We start from the raw sequence: 20,320 nt of genomic DNA, 5'->3' as shown, positions 1-20,320 counted from the left end.
ACTGCACACTGTATTGAATTGACCCCAGAGTGTCACATGGGTACAGTTATATAGGGTTACTACAGGGTTCAGGTCCCCTTACTACCCCCCGGAAAGATGGGCAATCCTACCCTATTCCACCAGACCCCCCGCATCTCCCCGACCGCCTCATTAAATTACTGCAAATTGCCTCTTTTTTTTAGCCCAGCCCCCTCCTCGGGACTCGTGAATTGGGGGATTTGCAGCACTGGGGGGATGGGGGGGAGATGTGCTGCTGCTCTCCCGGAGAGGAGACTCTGAAAGTAGGCAAGTATGGGTTACTAGTTAAAAGACCATCAAATGTACATTCACTTTGAGCAGTGACAGTTTTTACTTTCACTTTGAGCAGTGACAGTTTTTAGCCCACAAACTCTCCACCCCACCCCCAGTCCCTAAATTGCTTTTACTTTCTGTTATTACATCTGAGTGTCCATCAAGTGGAACTGGCGGTACTTCACCTCATAGAGGTGAGAAGTAATACGATTGATATTTAAAATGTGATATAATATGTATGTTATTTATGCTGATTGAACTTAAATGATGAAGGGGGCTGAGACTTTGCCACCAAACGGGGTATGGATCATTGGATAGAACCCAATTAGGTAGACAAGCATTAGGTCGACATGACTGAAGGCCGACAGGGTTATTATGTCGACACAATCATTCGATCGACATGGGGAATGTCGACAGTCAAAAGGTTGACATTGGGTATTCCACTTTTTTACTCGAATGTCGACAGAGTCGACATGGACAATGAAACATAGCACCGTGTCCCCTTGCATGGTAGGGCATGAAGTACCGCCTGTCGGCACATGTCGTCTCAGAAAAGAGTAAAACAGCCAAGGCAACCTCGACATGTCGACCTAATGCTTGTGTTGACCTAATGACCCTGTCGACCTAACCTACATCGACCTTCAGTAATGTCGACATTCCTGCATGTCGACCTAATGCTTGTCGACCTATATATGTATACCACCAAACGTGTGTGTGATATTAAGGAGATGTAGCATACCTGGTAAAGAGTGCAGAGGAAGCAAACCATACAGTAGCAACCAATGTACAGTACTTCTACCTATCTCCCTATAGAATGTACTTGATAAATGTTAGCTAGAAACTGGTTACTAAGGGCATATCCATCACTTGTCACGTTTACACTCTCTAATACAGTGGTTCCCAACCTGGGGTATTTGTACCCCCTGGGGGTACTCTGCAGACTGGTTGAGGGTACTTGAAAAGGAATCGGTACATCTGTCAGAATGAACTTAGGTCTACAGTCATTAGGTCGACCCCACTAGGTCGACTGGCAGGAAGGTCGACCTGATTTAAGGTCGACATGGGCCAATGTCGACATGACTTAAGGTTGAATTTTCATAAAGGTCGACATGAGGAATGTCGACTGGTCATAAGGTCGACATGGGTTTTTCACTGTTTTTTTTGATCCGAATGTCGACATGGACACAGTTGGCAATGAGAATCGGACCCTTGCATCGCTCGCTTCGCTCGCGATGCTTCGGGCACGGTGGCTCGCTTCGCTCGCCACAGCTTTAATACCCTGCTCCACGCTCTAGTGGATGGTAGGGCATGAAATACCGCCTGTCGGCACATGTCGGCTCAAAAACAGTGAAAAACCCCATGTCGACCTTATGACCAGTCGACCTTCCTCATGTCGACCTTAAGTCATGTCGACATTGGCCCATGTCGACCTTAAGTCAGGTCGACCTTCCTGCCAGTCGACCTAATGACTGTAGACCTAAGTTCATTCTAATAGATGACCGCTTCCCCTTGAAAATTATATTGATAATGGTGGAAGTCTCCTGATGGTGGAAGACGTCTCCTTTTGCCATGGAGAGGAACCGAAACGTCCCTTCCGGATCCATCTGCGCTTCACCAGCGTCTCCTCATGCTTTTGCCTCACCAGCAATCCACTGGGAGCTACCGCTGCCCTCAAACATCAATGATCATCTGCCCCGTGCTGACAAGGGTGGAGGAAGCAGCAGCATTAATCCTACAGGAGTTAGCGGGAACCACGGAGACAGTACACAGCCAGTGGCCATACACAGCGGGACCCGATTCCTGACCGCACACTACTCCTCCTATACTCCTTAATATAAGGGCACGCATAAGGGCACACATACCGCTCACTTCCACTCCACTCATAAGTACTGTGGATATTTCAATTTGAGAGGAGGGGGTACTCATAAATTAAAAGCCTAATCAAGGGGTACGGGAGAGAAAAAAGGTTGGGAACAACTGATAGCAACACATCGCCATGTTCATTGTGTGCCTGTAAATATTACCAACTTTACGTGCAAAGAAGTAACAGAGGAAGAAGGCAGGGAAATAGCAGGGAGACAACATGTGATAAATGTAACCGAGGGAGATGGGAACATTACTATCAGGCTGACAGCTGGCCATACACTGCGGACTACAGCCTCCAATCACATAGGAACGAGGGTGCGGAGATGCATCAACAATAGAATAGTAATTACACTGTATTACAATTATTACAATTGAAACTAAACTACTACAAGTATGAAAACATGTTATCGTAGTACGTGAGTTTATATCAGGGTTGCTGACTTTAAAAAAATCCTCTTCGGGAGAAGCTCGGAGAGGAATTTTGCATTACGAGTTTTGGGGGTGGGGCTTAACTGTGACGTCATTAAGCCCCGCCCCCATTACATCAAATAGCAGAAATAACTGATATCCATGGAGGGGGCGGGGCTAAAACGACACGATTGTGCCGTTTTAGCTCCGCCTCCTCCCCTGAGACCCGCGGATTGCGGCATATAAATGCCGCGATCGGGGGGCTCAGTGGGGGTCCCCCTGATTCCGGGAGGGTTGCCCACCCTTCCGGGGGCCGGGAGGAAGGACCCGATTTTCGGGAGACTCCCGCAAATTCCAGGAGGGTCGGCAACCCTGGTTTATATGCAAGGCATAGTGTAGCACCGCTAAGAGGAAAAATAATATAAATGAATGCTTCCATCAGAGGCATTACCGAGACAATGTCCATCATTTCCCCTGTAACGCACAGAGATGTCCTCTTTTTTTACTAGGACTTTATATTGTGTGCATTGGAGAAGGAATGAGCATTGTAAGCTATGTTCTGAGGACAATACAGAGGGCGTCAGGCCCTTTTATGCCAGTCTATTATACATACTGAAACACTCTGGATGGAGACAGATGTATGTTTTCCTATTAGTGGAAGAATGAAGTGATTTGGAGAGATGAGGAATAAAAATGAAACCGATAAATGCTTTCGGTTTGCTATTGCCAGATACAGCATGTTTCCTTACTAGTCCTAGAGGTTTATTTACCAGGGTCTGTGATTTAATGATTGCCTTTCAGGATTGGACAGGCCCATAGACAGAGTCGTAACTCTGGGAAGCAATGGAGTTATCTGCAGCTGGGTTCCTGCTACCAATGGGGCACCTCTTCTCCCCATTAAATAATTTAAATGAAAGTGGTCGATATCGCATTTGTAGCTGAGTTTTGAATTGAATATGTGTTCTCTCTCTCTCTCTCTCTCTCTAGAACACATATATATTTCAGAACAAACATAAATACATGTGTATTTATATTTATATATAGATTGTAAGGTTGTGTGTGTGTGTGTGGGGGGGGGGGGACCAATATATATCTTGCCTCCAGGAAACAGGTACAAACTTACACCACTGCGCCACGGGGGAATTAGCCGAGAGAGGCCCACCCCTTCCTCTAATATCAGGTTCCAGACAGTGCACTCAAATCATACATTGTTACTCTATTAGAGAGGTCAAATACAATGGCTGTCCAAGCCTCTGTGCAATCTGTTCACACCCCATAGGTAACTGGCCACACCCCTTATACACCTACTTCTACTCTCCCCCAATGGGCCCTTTATGCCCCAGTCTGACACTGTTGCGACTTAAAATCTGCAGCTGGTATCAACAACATTGTGCTACTTCACAGAATTTAGACCCTCTTACTGGATCCATAGATAATAGTGATACAATACTTTTTTTATAAATTGCTTACAAGTTAAACAGCTATAACATTAAACAAACATTAATTACTTTCATTGGACCTTTAAATCAGTGGTTGTTTCTAAGCAGCAACCAATGTTTATCACCAGTGGGACTCACCAAAGCAACCATCACATTTGATATACAATTCCACTACTCCGTAAGCAATGGTCGTAAGAGCAGGTAATTCCAGGACTGTGTTCTCATCTTTCGTAACGTTTTCATTTTCAGTCACCGTTACCTGCAAAACATTATTGTATTGTGTTCGTGTATATTCAAACTCAAATCATAAATAGTAAGGGATGTTATAAACACATGAAGAGTTTCACTGTCAGTACATTAAATGCAACCAAAAAGTTACATTTGTGCAAACTCTCTCAAAGACTAAGAGGGTATTCAATTGGCCACAGTTAAGTTCTCACAGTCCGACGCTCGGGTCCCTACATTCAAACTAAACCTTACAGCTCATGAAGCTGCGAGGAAAAGTTCCCATAACGATAAACGGTACTCTTTACTTAGTACGGCGGCCATCGCGGGCATTGAATGCACTAAAAAATCGGGTGCGACGCGACCGACGCGATGCCCGCGATTTCCCATAGGGAACAATGTTAAATGTCTCAATTGACCCGATTTTCCTGTTCAATGCCTCAATTGACCCGATTTTTCCATAGGAAACAATGTTAAATGGCCCACAGAGGCCAAATAGGCACCCTGAAGTGTGAAATGGCCCCCACAATTGTTAACGCCACCCCACGATCAACGTGAACCCGAAGCGTGGCGAGCGCAGCGGTACGCGTCCTACGACCTTTTCATACCCCCACTATCCACGTCGGCGTGGAGCTGAGAATAGAATAGTGTGGCGAGCGCAGCGAGCCACCGAGCCCAAAGCGTGGCGAGCCCCGCGAGGGGACGCGGATACCTGTGAAGCCCGCGAAGGGACGCGTTTACCTGTGAAGGTATCCGCGTCCCCTCGCCACACTTCGGGCTCGGTGGCTCGCTGCGCTCGCCACACTATTCTATTCTCAACTCCACGACGACGTGGATAGTGGGGGTATGAAAAGGTCGTAGGACGCGTACCGCCGCCCCTCGCGGGCTCGCTGCGCTCGCCACGCTTCGGGTTCACGTTGATCGTGGGGTGGCGTTAACAATTGTGGGGGCCATTTCACACTTATGGGTGCCTATTTGGCCTCTGTGGGCCATTTAACATTGTTTCCTATGGAAAAATCGGGTCAATTGAGGCATTGAACATGAAAATCGGGTCAATTGAGACATTTAACATTGTTCCCTATGGGAAATCACGGGCATCGCGTCGGTCGCGTCGCACCCGATTTTTAGTGCATTCAATGCCCGCGATTTTTTTACCTGCGATGCCCACGATCAAAATCGTGGGCGCCGTGCTAGGTAAAGAGTACCCAATAAACAAATACAGGTCCATAATAAAAACCCACAGATTCTGAAGCTTACGATTTTTTGGGCTACTTATTTGAATAGCCCTTTTCCCATGCAGGTAGCTGGTAGCTGTGGTGGCTTTAGCTGGGGTAGATACGCTAAACAGCTCCCACAACCTTCCCAGGGAGATTGCGGGTGTGAGTAGTGACCGGGGAGCCAGGTTTTGTGGGGATTGTATTTTATACTCTGACCACAACTGTCCTATTTGCAGCATCAGTGGTGGATTATTTAATACCGGTTGCACGACCTAATCAAGTTACGGTTGCCTGCTCACCACGTTGCAACTCTAGTTTGTTGCTTTCAGATCCCAGGGACATACACTAGCTAGCGACAACCTGGCCCAATAGGCCTAAATTATTCTCCATCCCCCTGGATACACATTCTTTACTTTACGCCAAAGACATACAGTACCCCAACAGGCCAGTCCGGGGACATGCACTATCCACACTATTACCCCCAAGCCCCTGGGACATACACAGCTGCCCATTCCACCCTAGCTCTGGAAACATACACTGCATAGTGACATCAATTTCCCAAAAGCTGATTGGTTGCCATGTTGCACTTCTCTTCTAATCACTACTATATACTGTACATCGACCCCAATTACAGTTAGCCACACATAGCAGCTAAACCATCTCAATTTCAAGTTGAGACACCCAACCAGACATTTGAACGTCCAATCCACAGACATTTCCACTTCAGGGGGCTGCTAGAAGAAATGTGTCTCCATCCCCCAAACACACACACTATCTAACTCTAACTCTCTCCGCACATGTTATATCTGCCCCACCTGCAGGGCAGCATGGTTTTGCCCATTTTGAGAACAAAATTTGCCCTGAATTAGGCCTTATATACTGATCAGTATGAATACTCTGAATGAACACTTTGCCATCAGTAGTCGGGTTGATTTGATTGACATAAACACTGAGAGATCCAAAATGCAGATTACTGCATACAGGGGGTTCCTTGGTTCATATTTACTTACTAATGACACAGCTGTGGTCAGAGTGACCAATATTTGGGGCCAGTTATCACTGCAGGTGAATGCGGGGCAGAAGTACACCAAGTACTGCAGGCAGCTCTATACCTGGCCCAGAATCATTGTGTCATTTGGTTAATTGTAAAAACCACATTTTACTATTTAAATCTGTTCGGTACTGGTAAAGTAATGCAAAATACTCACTGTAATGTCCAACTGCATCAGACGCCCATAGTTCTACAGCCTAAACAATTCCCTATGTTCCCAGCAGGAGACCTCACAGTGATTACCCGGTTCCACCCACACAATCCAATACTTGTTTTAAATGAAAGTACCTACAAATGTACAAGGCATACAACCATAACTGGCTTTACAATCATCTTGCAGTACAAGGATGTGAAGTTACTGAGGTGAATGAAATTGGTAAACGAGAGAACATCTGTTCCAGTCACAGGGGTCTGGCATAATAATACTGCTATCACACTTCAATCACTCTACTGCCTCCACATTGCAGGCCCTCAGGATTTAACAAGGAACAGGCACAAAAGTTATTTTCACGCCCATCTGTAAAGTATTTATCTCCACAATGCTGCATTTTATAAGGTCTACACACTTTAAAAAGCAATACAGTCATAGGCGTATCTGCAATGCTTACATGAGCCCACACCGCACACCCTGCACCCATTTATAGTACTTATGGTACCTCTAAATCTGCAACACAGGTATCATCAGGAACACAGTGCAAATTCCATGACATCACTGGAAATGTGACACAGGTGCCATGTTTCTGGAGATCTGTGCCACAGATATCACTGGAAATGTGACACAGGTGCAATGTTTCTGGAGAACTGCGCCACAGATATCACTGGAAATGTGACACAGGTGCAATGTTTCCAGAGATCTTTGCCACAGATATCACTGGCAATGTGACACAGGTGCCATGTTTCTGGAGAACTGTGCCACAGATATCACTGGAAATGTGACACAGGTGCAATGTTTCTGGAGACCTGCGCCACATATATCACTGGAAATGTGACACAGGCGCCATGTTTCTGGAGATCTGTGTCACAGATATCACTGGAAATGTGACACAGGTGCCATGTTTCCAGAGATGTTTGCCACAGATATCACTGGCAATGTGACACAGGTGCCATGTTTCTGGAGAACTGTGTCACAGATATCACTGGAAATGTGACACAGACGCCATGTTTCTGGAGAACTGTGCCACAGATATCACTGGAAATGTGACACAGGTGCAATGATTCCAGAGATCTTTGCCACAGATATCACTGGAAATGTGACACAGGTGCCATGTTCCTGGAGAACTGTGCCACAGATATCACTGGAAATGTGACACAGGTGCAATGATTCCAGAGATCTTTGCCACAGATATCACTGGAAATGTGACACAGGTGCCATGTTTCTAGAGATCTGTGCCACAGATATCACTGGAAATGTGACACAGGTGCCATGTTTCTGGAGATCTGTGCCACAGATATCACTGGAAATGTGACACAGGTGCAATGTTTCTGGAGAACTGCGCCACAGATATCACTGGAAATGTGACAAAGGCAACATGTTTCTGGAGAACTGCGCCACAGATATCACTGGAAATGTGACACAGGTGCCATGTTTCTGGAGAACTGTGCCACAGGTATCACTGGAAATGTGACACAGGTGCCATGTTTCTGGAGAATTATGCCACAGATATCACTGGAAATGTGACAAAGGTGCCATGTTTCTGGAGAACTGTGCCACAGATATCACTGGAAATGTGACACAGGCACCATGTTTCTGGAGACCTGCGCCACATATATCACTGGAAATGTGACACAGGCGCCATGTTTCTGGAGAATTGTGCCACAGATATCACTGGAAATGTGACACAGGTGCCATGAAATTTGTAAAACAGACGCCATGTTCTGGAGATCTTTTCATTAGAGATCACAAATCATGGCATTTTGCTGGGATAGAGTGGGATTTAGGATGAGACCGCCAAGACCCGTCTTCAAAAGGATTGTGCAATGCTTCTCCCGGAGAGACCATAAAAGTAGGTAAGTATGAATCATATTACTAATCAAGTCACCTGTGCATCTGGATATCCTTAAAACCTAGATTGCAGTGGCATGATTTACAAAACACAAATCTGCATACACTACTTCACTTTTCAAATTAAATTTAAATTGCAGAGCAAACCGTTTCCAACCAGTTCCACAAACTGTTCAAATAATCCTATATTGCCTACAGGTTTGGCTGGCACAAGTAATTTCAAGAGAATCATTTTTGTTCAACCCAATATAAACACAACACTTATGGTGGAAATCCCTCCTTACCTTCACAGACTTTGCATTAACTCCAAGATTACCGCCAAACTTCTCCTCGGTCTGTGTGTGCTCGGAAATGCTGCATGTCTGTGTGGTGACTATCTTCTCTTTTATGATGCACAGTATGTCATTCTTGTTCTCATGCAGTTGTTGAATAAGAGGATGATGTAGGTTTATTATCCTGCAATTAAAAGGAAATTAAAATACAGGCTTGGCCAAAACATATTTTATTAAATCTATAAGACTTTCCTTATCACTACTGTAGGAGCGTAGCATTCACCATAATTATACATTCATATTATGACTTCTCGGCAGAAAACTCTTGTCATTATTGACTCAAAAGAAGGGTTATTAATTCTGGGCCATTAATCTTCTTTGTGAGAACGTGGAAGTACTTAGTTTTGAGTGTAATGAACTCTTGGTTCAATAATACACTTTGACTTGTCTCTCTGATATAGAAGTGTTTTTGTCTCATAAATGTTGCTTTTTTATTCATTATTAGATTAAAAGGGATTTTCATCTTGCTATTTATGAAAGAGAACCTTTGGGTGGAAGCAGAAATAATGAAGGGTTGATAAATAGCAAACAAAAATACAAATATGTCTCCCTCTTCTGGCTTCCAGCATGTACTGCACTTTAACACAAAAGCACATTTATTTATTTATTTACAGTTTCTTATATAGCGCAGCAGATTCCGTTGCGCTTTTACAATAGTAGACAGTGATAAAACACACTGGGTAACAACAGACAGACATGGAGGTAGGAGGGCCCTGCTGCAAGCTTACAATCTATAGGGACATAGGAGGGAAACACAAGGACAGGTTCTCGCACTCTAAGGGCCGATTCAGCCCTGATCGTAGAAATTGGCAGCCCTTGCAATTATCGGAGGACCGTTTTTTGCCCATGGTCAACAGTGCGCATGTGCAAGCCCTCTGTGCAGCCACAGACAGCAACGGCCTGTGATCGCAGGCCGTAGGCTGGCTGATTGATAGCCGGACGGAATTTGTGGGCGGAACCCCAGTGGCCCTAATATCCCCATGGCCATTGCAGCGCCAACTAAGTCTTGGCTTACTCAGCACTGCACATGGAGGGGGGGATTTCACCTTTCGATGATGAGTGATTATGAAAGGAATGACCCCACTTTACATGGCTGCGATGCCATCTACAGCTGTGCACAGAGGCGGGTTCCCACACAGGAGGGGAGGGGACTAACCGATCGCAGGGCTGCAAAAGATTGCAGACCTGCTGTCAAGTCTGAATCGCCCCTCTGTTACATTCCACCCATTGTCTTTGCAATGAGAAGATGCTTCAGAAGTGAAGGGGCTGGAGTAGTGAAACGCCTGTCCACAGAAGGTGTACCTCCCTAGCCAGTCTACCTGGTACTTGTCTTCCACAGAAGAAAGCACTCAGAGAGAATAATCATTTCATTAATATCTGCTCTAGAGAACAACGACTTACAAGATTTACTTAAATTCCCTTCTCTTAACACAATACGTTACAACGAAAGCACAAGTTCTCTTCTGGCCATGCAACATACACTTTCCAAAAGCTCCTTCTCAACCACACCGGCAAAAGGATATCGCCAAGGACTTCCCCCACGTTGAAGATAAAGCAGAAGACACATCTCACAAGGAGACTTGAATATGGAGCCTTCTTGCAAGAACTTAAGGCTGCACTTCATATAGAGATCAGGCCTACTGATAAAGAGCTTAAAGCAAAGATTCAATCAATAAGCTCCCTGCACAAATGCTCTGCAATGCAAAACACATGGCCTTGGGTAATTCCAGGAACTGATAAAACCAAGAGATGACAGACGTCAGAGCTGACACTGAGCTGCCCCTCAATCAAAAGAAAGACCTTGAGGATGTCTCCAAGGGAAAATCATATTAGAATCAGGAACGACACACAGGTCTGTTGAACTTCTGATCTCTTCACCTACTTGGAAATGTTATACACTCATCTCCTGCCAAAGGATTTCAAGGAACAGTTCTATATCAAGCTCACCAAGACCTTCAACTAAGCCATCAGCAAATCATCCATGTTAGACTCCATTATTACAATTAAAACAACTAATCCTAGTGGCCTGTAGAATTATGCCATCAGTAGCGCAGGAAGTAGCAAATTGACTCATTTTCAAAACCTGATTCAGTACAAGTGGCTTTTTCCCATTTTATTTAGAGCGGTCTCTTAATGAAACCACATGGCAGGTCGCCTGGTATGGTTTGCTGGATAAGAGCAGTTACTGACCCACAGGGCCAACATAACATTATATTGGTATGACAATCGCCCCTTGCTTGCAGTGGGCCTGATGTCTGTGTGTATTTAGTTAATATGCTCCGATAACAGCTGCTGATCATTGTGGCTATGCACTGCTTCTGTGATCCCCGGTGCAGTAAAAACTTAAAAAGCGGCAACTTACTTTAGAGGATCAGCGGTCACAGAAGCACTGAGCCCCGATGAACGGGAGCCCTCCAGGAGCTCTGATCTGCGATGCCCTGTTAGTATAATCAGGTGGTGTGTGGGGATCAAGCACACGGACGTGTGGTCATCGTGGTGGGAAGGTGGGTGCATACCTCGCAAGCTCTGTCCCTGAATGCAATAGATAATACATCTCAGCGATGTAATCAATTATCTCATCGCAAATATGGCCAACATTATCACTTCAAATTTGCATCTGATGATGCGTAATGTGATGAAGTTGCCCCTTAATATCAGAAAAATGAATAGCAAGGTGTTACATACAATACGTTTCTCTTATTGATATTACTGACAGAGGTCACCTTTTTTTATTTAATTAATAATACATTTGACAGTTGTTGGCTCTGGTGACATTTTACTCTGTGAACTATCTATCACACAAGCCCACAGAGTCCCTGCTAATACCAAAACAAGTGTCCATAAAGCTTCAATACATCAGCAGCTGGTACCCTACATATCTGTCACATCATCCCTTCTGCTCAGTTGTAAATGATTCTGTTTCCATTTTTTGAGGTTCAAAAAAAACCTACAAAACTACAACTGCTTTCCCTAGCATATGTGGGGCCACCAAGCACAGGACAAGGCCTCCAGCATGCGGCGTCCCACCCTGGCAATGTGAATGCATAGACTAATTGCAAAGGCTGGGGCTGTGCTGCCATGTTTTGTCTCACAGTGGCTGTGTGTGATGTCACGCAGCCACAGTGAGAACAGCATAGATACACCTCCGTTGTCAGGACCATGACCACCCAACACCATGTCGCCACGATTTAGACTGATCTCACATTTTCCAGAATATGACCGCAGATTTAGGGCTTGTGTAGGCGCGCTGCCACCATTGGGAACTACAGCAGCAGTTGATTTTCTCTCATATTCTAAGCTTTGTTACAGTGGCAAGTCAACATACTATATTGGACAGAACAGCCATGCGATGGAATTCCTATATTTTAAATGAAAGAGGTTTGCGTTTAGTCATTGCTGGTATTGTTGGTCATTTTATAGTTATTTTCCTATTTGTGGCAAACCCTTCTTTATTTCTATGTTTTATTATAATTAGAGGGTCCAGGTGACAAGGTAACAAAATATCTCAAATACATTTTGTTAGAAATAATGAAGCAAATAAATAAATAAATTAAATTAAAAAAGGAGATTTGAAACTCATTTATTTTTATTAATAGGTTTTTTTCCAACCAATAGACAATGTTATGATGGCCAGTACACATTATCAGTACATTTATACTTTTTTTATGACTGACATACAATGTTGACATGCACAAGGTCGACATTAACATAAGGTCGACATGCACAATGTCGACACTGACAACAGGCCACCACACGCAAAAGGCCGACACGACATTGGTTGACACCATTTTTTGGGGACTTTTTATCCTTTACCATTCACATGGACTGCGCTTGGAAACAGTAAAGTGTGTCAGCGAGGCACCAAGCATGAACGTAACAGGAGAAGTAAGCCAGGCAATGGTACGCACTACACTAATTGGGGTTCCATGTGCTCAGGTCATCAGGTAAACAACTCATGTCGACATTTTGTGTCAGCCTTTCCATGTCAACTTTTTGCTTGGGTCAAACTTTTGTCACTGTCGACCTTGTGCATGATGACCTTTTGCCAATGTTGACCTTGTGGTGTTGACATAAAGATGGAGCCGGTCTCATGTTTCTATCGCTAGCCCCTGCTAGCTGCCAGGCCCCGCCAGGCTTTGGAAGGGGGCGTGTGCGCGCATGAGACTCTCGAACGCCCCGTTCTGACTGAGCTTCCAGCCGCCGTCCGCCGCCTCCCTGGTCCCCATGGCTGGTCCACACTGCCACCCGAACCCCTAACCCTGCCCGTCTCCCTGAAGCGCCTCTCCGCCCAGCTGCCGAGTGACTGGGACGCATGTGCGTGTGAGACGCACGCGCGTCCCAGTCTGATAGAGTCCCTCTCCGCCAGTGCTCACCAGTGGGGAAGTTCTGGCGAGCGCCGGCAATGAAAGAGAGGGGCTCTATCTGTAGAACTTGTCTGTAAGCTGATCCACAAACTTTTATTTTAAAGAACAAAACACTACATGCAGTTTTCATGCAAACTGAGATTCAACTTGAATGAATAGAAAAACCCTGATTATCAGACACATTGGGGTAAGAGTAATATGTGTGAGGTGCAGGAATTTGTCCGAGAATGGCCGTATCTTTAAAGCGGCAATCATTTAGAAGTCAAGGCCAACCTGGTTTTGCCTTGGGAAGGATTGCTGTTTTTAAAATACGCCCATTCTCAGACAAACTCCGGCAGCCTATCATATTTAGCCCCTTGTTTTGGTTTATTTATCTAGCAGAGTCTATAAAATGGAAGTTAAAAGCAGACTGCTTAATATGAGCAAATTCTCCTATTCTTCTGTCAAGGGTTTGATATAATCGGGGGAAATTTACTAAAGGAAATTTGTAAAAAATAGGTGTATTTGTATCCAGAAATACACTTATTTTTGACATTTTCTATCCCGAAAATACGGCAATTCGTATTCGTATTGATAGCACATCAATACGACTACGAATTGCCGTATTTTCGGGATAGTAAATGTCAAAAATAAGTGTATTTCTGGATACAAATACACCTATTTTTTACAAATTTCCTTTAGTAAATTTCCCCCATCGTCTCCTTCTGTATATAAGAAGCACAATCAAGTGAGTCATCCACCTTATCAGCGAGAACCAAGAGAAGGACATTTATGTTTTCAGAATTTCCCAGTCTCCTTTACTCCCGCTTCAAAGCTTGTTAAGTTCCTTACATTTAGAAATGATGGTAAACCTAAACATGAGGACATTACCTTTTTGCATCTCCACAGCTTTCTGAAAACCTCATGTGAAGTATTTTGAATGTGACGATGACTATAGGTTGACTTCTACTACAACTGGGGAATACGGCAATCAGGCTGGTCAAAATGTATCACTAAAAGAGTTGGTCACAGGGATGACTTGGAAGAGAGAGAGAGGTTCTGTAGCCACCATGGTTGCCAGTTTTCAAATTGGTGGGGAATTCTTGGTGCAGTGGTTCCCAAATATGGTCATCAAGGAACGGTCTGAACTGTCTGATTTTTAGGGACATCCTTGCTTGTCCACAAATGGTATAATCAAACTGACTAAGGTACTATAAATAATGTATCCTGTGCTTAATCATGGATATCCCTAAAACCTGGAGCGTTGGGGTGCTTTGAAGACTGCATTTGGTCAATACTGCCTTGACAGACTGGTCCAGATGTCATGGTTCTAACATTGAAAGTATGGTCCAACAGTAGAGATCCCGCTTTCCCAGACAATGAACACAGCATTTTCCAGTTATTAAATGTAGAAAACGAAGGCCATTCTGCTAAGCAGTTGCTGCAGGCATATGGCTTGTGCCTACACAATGACAACAGACTAATATTTATACTGGGCACATATCCAGAACTGTAGTGTCCAAACATATTTCTGATGTTGCTTCAAAACTGAGTAATCCATTTAAAAAGGTGGAAAATAGAATAATACACTGACGTTTCATTTTATTTCTCTCAGCAAAAACACAAGCTTGCATTAGTCGGCTCAAGGTGAGCAGAACGCCAGAAACTGTGATATCAGGGCAAAATATGCGGTATTGATTCAGATAAACTAGTAAGTTACTGTTGGGATAAAATCTACTAGCAATATAATAATCAATACATTACTGCATTCGGGGGTAGGTTCAGAGGTGGGCTCTATAGCGCAGCTCACAGGGGTGTAACTAGCACTTTGAGGGCCCCATAGCAAAATCTTCAATGCCCTCCCCACATACAAACATTGCAATGCCCCTGGGGGGTGGGGTGAAGAATAAAGAGTGAGGGGAGTGAGAGACAAAGAGGGCAGAGGAAGAAGTGAGAGAAGGTGAGAGAGGGTGTCAGGGAGAGAAGAGGGGAGAGATGGAGTGAGAGAATGAGAGAGGATGTCAGTGAGATTTATAGGGAGTGAGGGTGTCACGGAGAGAAAAGAAGAGAGATAGGGAATGAGACAGGGTGTTAGGGAGAGACAGGGAGTGAGAGAGAAATAACATAAACAACGTGTGTAATCCTAGGAACGCCCGATAAAAAGACCTAGGGACAGAAGGGGTGGTAAGCCAAACAAGGGTAAACCCTATAAAAAAGGGACCTGTGGGTTCCCAAAGTGAGCCAGGAATGGTGATGAATGAGGAACACTCAAAAAAAAAGATTTTAAATTTACGCTCCCATCTTCTTACAGAAGCTGAGGAGAGTATTATAATGTGGTCCCTCATTTGCACCTACATCGTTGTGATAAATGTGAGATGTTTGCGGATCTTAACAAACTTATTAGGAGAATCACATTAAAAAGAGCTTTTTGAGGATAAAATACAGAAGAACCGACAGGATTCTTCTCAGTGTTTAAAAAAAGTCTTCTTTTTATCCTGTACACAAGAAAGGCTGCTTTATCGAAGCCCTCAAACGGTTGGTAAAAGATGACCTTGAGAGATTTAAATTAAAACTAGTCAAACAAGTTAACTTAACTAAAGAACAAAGAGCTGACATGAAGTCTCTGAGAGATGGGGCTCATAAAGGGGCCTTATTTTGGTTCATTCTTTCTGACAAAATCCTTCTTAGATGGGCAAAACCATGTGCACTGCAGGTGGGGCAGATGTAACATGTGCAGAGAGAATTAGATTTGGGTGGGGTTTTACTTCAAAGTGAGATCTATATTGCAGTGTAAAAATAAAGCAGTCAGTATTTTCCCTGCACAGAAACAAAATTACTCACCCAAATCTAATTCTCTCTGCACATGTTACATCTGCCCCCCTGCAGTGCACATGGTTTTGTCCATCTAAGAAGGATTTTGTCAGAAAGAATGAACCAAAATAAGGCCCAAAGTGGTCATTAAGCCAGCTAATAAGGGCAGAGGTGTGGTCATTTCGAATGTGGCTGATTACAATGCCGAAATAACAAAGCAACTTGCAGAGAAACAGACATACAAAAAATAAGGGGAAACAGATTAGAAACTATTAACAAAAAAATTAGAAACCATTTTGGCACTTTATGTCTCAAAGGGGAGTATACATGAAGAGGTTAAACAATATACCCATAATGAAGTTCCATTGATCCCAATTCTGTATGCCCTACCCAAAATACATAAATGTTGTGAGAAACCACCGGGCTGCCCTATTGTTGCGGGCACAATCTTTCACATTACATTGACTCGCTTCTCCAGCCGTAGTACAGAAAACTACTTTGTATCTAAAAGATACTATTTCTGTGTTAAAGAACCTCTCTGAATTAAAATGGGAGGAGGGATATTGATTAATTATGGCTGATGTAACATCGCTCTACACCAGTGGTTCCCAACCCTGGTCCTCAAGTACCCCCAACAGTGCACAGAAGGTATCATGCTGATGTTTTGTAATAACTACTTCTGGTATGACCATTCATTTTATCTTAACCTTGAGAAAGCAGCTAGACTGTGAAACAAATGTCCATTGTTGGAGCTTTTTGTGGTGGGAACTGGTCAGAATGGACACTGACCAGTCTGTGGCTACACAGCAAGTGCCACTATCACAAGCAAGATGTGGGCTGGACACGGTAGGATAGCCTTCCCTCTCCACACATATCAATGAGCCTTGGGCAACTATGAACCTGTTGCCAGTTTTCTGGTTGTCCTTACTTGGATCATTTTGGAGGGTACTAACCACTGAACTAGGAGCAGCCAACAAGACCTACCTTTTCAGAAATGACATGACTCAGTCCTCTAGTAATTAGAATTTGGATCTAATCAAAGTTGCTCAGATCATTACACTAATGCACTAACGATTTGGCCCCAATTCACCCAATTTAGATACACTCTCAACCGATTGTATGTAGATTGGGCATGTTTTGCAGCCAATCAGATCCGATTCCAATCTGATGCGCGGCCCCGGGGGACGTTTTACAGATCATACCTGCTGCAGGTAGGATCTGTAAAAGAGCCAAAAAGACAGCAAACGGTGTATAGGCGCTTGGATAGTCTGTTACATGCCGCCGTCCGGGCTACAGTACACCCGGACGGACGGCGGATGTCAGTCAGAGCGAGGCGGCCGTGGACGCTGCCGGGCAGCGTTCCAGGCCTCGCTCTGGTACTAGGCGTCGGGACGTTGCTAGGCAACGTCCCAGAGCGCCCGTCTTTCGGACGCAAGCGCGCGCGCCTGACGTCAGTCAGGCGGCGCGAGTTTTAAATAAATAGCCGGCGTCTGCTGGGCACAGACGCCGGTTATAGACTTAGGTGCCCAGAGTTTATTGCTCTGTGCCCTGTTCACTTACCCGGTCCCCTAGGCTCCCTAGGTCTTGGAGCGTTCCATCCTGTGCCCAGTGATCATTGTTGTCATTGTCCCATCTCCACTGTCCCTGTTGTCATTGTCACTCCTCCTGTGTGCCGGTTTTCCTTGTCAGCCTTCCAGTAGCCGGCTCATCAGTATCCAGAGCTCCGGTGTCCTTGTTCTTCCTGGATCCAGCCTCAGTGGGCGCTTACGGTCGGCCCTCAGCTTCCATCTCTCGTGGGTCACGTAAGTGCTCCTGTGGAGCCTGGGTCTCTTTCTCTTGAAGTCGGTGGCCCGCCGTGGTCTAGTCCCTCCGTGGGCTCAGCATCCATTGTCCAGCATATTCTCGTGGCCCGCCGTGGCCGTACCCCTCCATGGGTGCTGTAGTATTCATCCCCCCGGGTCTCTACATCTGTACCTCCTATTAGGATACTTTAGGCAGGGTACCTTCCGGTTGGTCTTCTGTGTTTTGAGGAGTCGACCTCCCTGTTGTGCTTCTGCTGGGGACTCCTCCTCTGGCCCACTTGTGTCTGCGACTCGGTCGCTTCCCGGTTTGGCCAGGTGCCGGCAGCCAGGGGCTTATCTCCCAACTAGGCCCAGTAGTTAGCAGTCCTTTTGAGTACCCTGTGGCGATTGTCTACCCTTTGTCCATAACATAAGACCTAGCTGCATCGGGGTTGGAGCGGGCCTAACTCGCTCCTTCGGACGCGGCGGCCACAGGTGAAGCCTAGCTCTGCAGGGGTTTACCATCTGCCTCAGGGGCTCAACAGAGTTAGAGTAGCATCCGCTGTGGCCGTCCTAACCGGCGGTCCCGGCTGCGGGCTCACGCCTGACCTCCTGCATTTATCACCAGCGGTAGTACCCTAGGTCTCCGTGGGCACCATAACATAGTCATTTGAACAGATAAATGCTTGACTAGCCCATTCGGGAACATTGGACAAAGGAGGAGAGTCCACGTCTGCTAACACTCAGTGGGTGAGCCATCTAGGACGAAAAAACGGGGCCATCCTCCAACTAAGAGGTCCCTAAGGCGGTCACTCCCAGTATCAAGCGAGTTTGATATTTCCTCCACCCACGGGCAATTGACACAGGTGAGCTCACCTCAAAAAAAAAAAAAAAATATATATATATATATATATATATATATATTTTTTTTTTACTCCTATTTCTCCTGCGAGACTGAGCAGAGCAGAAGATTTAAATTAAAGGTGAAATACCGAAATTCAAATGGGGACTAACCTATTATCCAGCTTAAAGCCTTTTACAACTAAAAATGAATAATGGCCTATTGTATTTAAATGTTTAAATGTATATGTATATTCAGTGTTTTTATACTATTATTTTAATAGATTTTTGATTTTTATTATTTATTATTTGTTTTTGATTAATTGTACATGTTACAGTACATGAAATATTTCACAGATATACAGTATTATCTCACCTCGTACCTCACGTCCACAAGCACAATTTCACTCTTTTTACCTATTATCTTCTGTAAAAGATCCGGTACTCTTTACCTAGCACGGCGCCCACGATTTTGATCGTGGGCATCGCAGGTAAAAAAATCGCGGGCATTGAATGCACTAAAAATCGGGTGCGACGCGACCGACGCGATGCCTGCGATTTCCCATAGGAACAATGTTAAATGCCTCAATTGACCCGATTTTTCCATAGGAAACAATGTTAAATGGCCCACAGAGGCCAAATAGGCACCCTGAAGTGTGAAATGGCCCCCACAATTGTTAACGCCACCCCACGATCAACGTCAACCCGAAGCGTGGCGAGCGCAGCGAGCCCGCGAGGGGCGGCGGTACGTGTCCTACGACCTTTTCATACCCCCACTATCCACGTCGGCGTGGAGTTGAGAATAGAATAGTGTGGCGAGTGCAGCGAGCCACCGAGCCCGAAGCGTGGCGAGCGCAGTGAGCCCCGCAAGGGGACGCGGATACCTTCACAGGTAAACACGTCTCTTCGCGGGCTTCACAAGTATCCGCGTCCCCTCGCCACGCTTCGGGCTCGGTGGCTCGCCACACTATTCTATTCTCAACTCCACGCCAACGTGGATAGTGGGGGTATGAAAAGGTCGTAGGACGCGTACCGCTGCGCTCGCCACGCTTCGGGTTCACGTTGATCGTGGGGTGGCGTTAACAATTGTGGGGGCCATTTCACACTTCAGGGTGCCTATTTGGCCTCTGTGGGCCATTTAACATTGTTTCCTATGGAAAAATCGGGTCAATTGAGGCATTGAACAGGAAAATCGGGTCAATTGAGACATTTAACATTGTTCCCTATGGGAAATCGCGGGCATCGCGTCGCACCCGATTTTTTAGTGCATTCAATGCCCGCGATGGGCGCCGTGCTAAGTAAAGAGTACCAAAGATCCATTCACCTGGATACAGGTTGCGATTAGATCAAGTTCGGATGCTAACCGCGACCAGATTGCGTGCACCAACACTCACAGAGAGACGTTGCCACTCAAAGGGTTAAGAACATACTTTCTTTCTCTCCTCTACTGGAGAAATCCGGTGTCGAGACCAGATAGTAATTGTGTGTATGTGTGTGTGTGTGGGGGGGGGGGGATTGCTTATGTCACTAAGCCCCACCCCCTGACAGTCGAACATGGCAATTCGCAGGTCTGCGGATTGGGGGAGGGGCTAAAATGCCACAATTATTATAATTTTAGCTCGCCCCCTCGCCACAGACCTGCAAATCCTGGTTTTTGGTGCAGTGGGTGCGGGGGCTGCGGGAGAATTGCCCACCTTCCTGGGGTGCTGGAAGG

General features: G+C 45.3%; 1 protein-coding gene across 5 annotated transcripts in view; it reads right to left on the bottom strand.

Moving 5' to 3' along the window:
- The window catches only part of GSDME (gasdermin E), an 88,309-nt gene that overhangs the window by 39,353 nt on the left and 28,636 nt on the right, over positions 1-20,320 (bottom strand). For all 5 annotated transcript variants that reach the window (XM_083189191.1, XM_083189195.1, XM_083189194.1 and 2 more), the window contains exons 4-5: positions 8,784-8,955; positions 4,143-4,263 (exon numbers count right to left, since the gene is read on the bottom strand). In XM_083189191.1, coding sequence (XP_083045317.1) covers positions 4,143-4,263; positions 8,784-8,955 — 293 coding nt within the window. The remainder of the gene's footprint in view (positions 1-4,142; positions 4,264-8,783; positions 8,956-20,320) is intronic.

Source organism: Crinia signifera, chromosome 5, assembly GCF_055691185.1.
Source record: "Crinia signifera chromosome 5, ASM5569118v1, whole genome shotgun sequence".
Taxonomy (NCBI): domain Eukaryota; kingdom Metazoa; phylum Chordata; class Amphibia; order Anura; family Myobatrachidae; genus Crinia; species Crinia signifera.
This window is presented reverse-complemented; position numbering and strand designations above follow the sequence as displayed.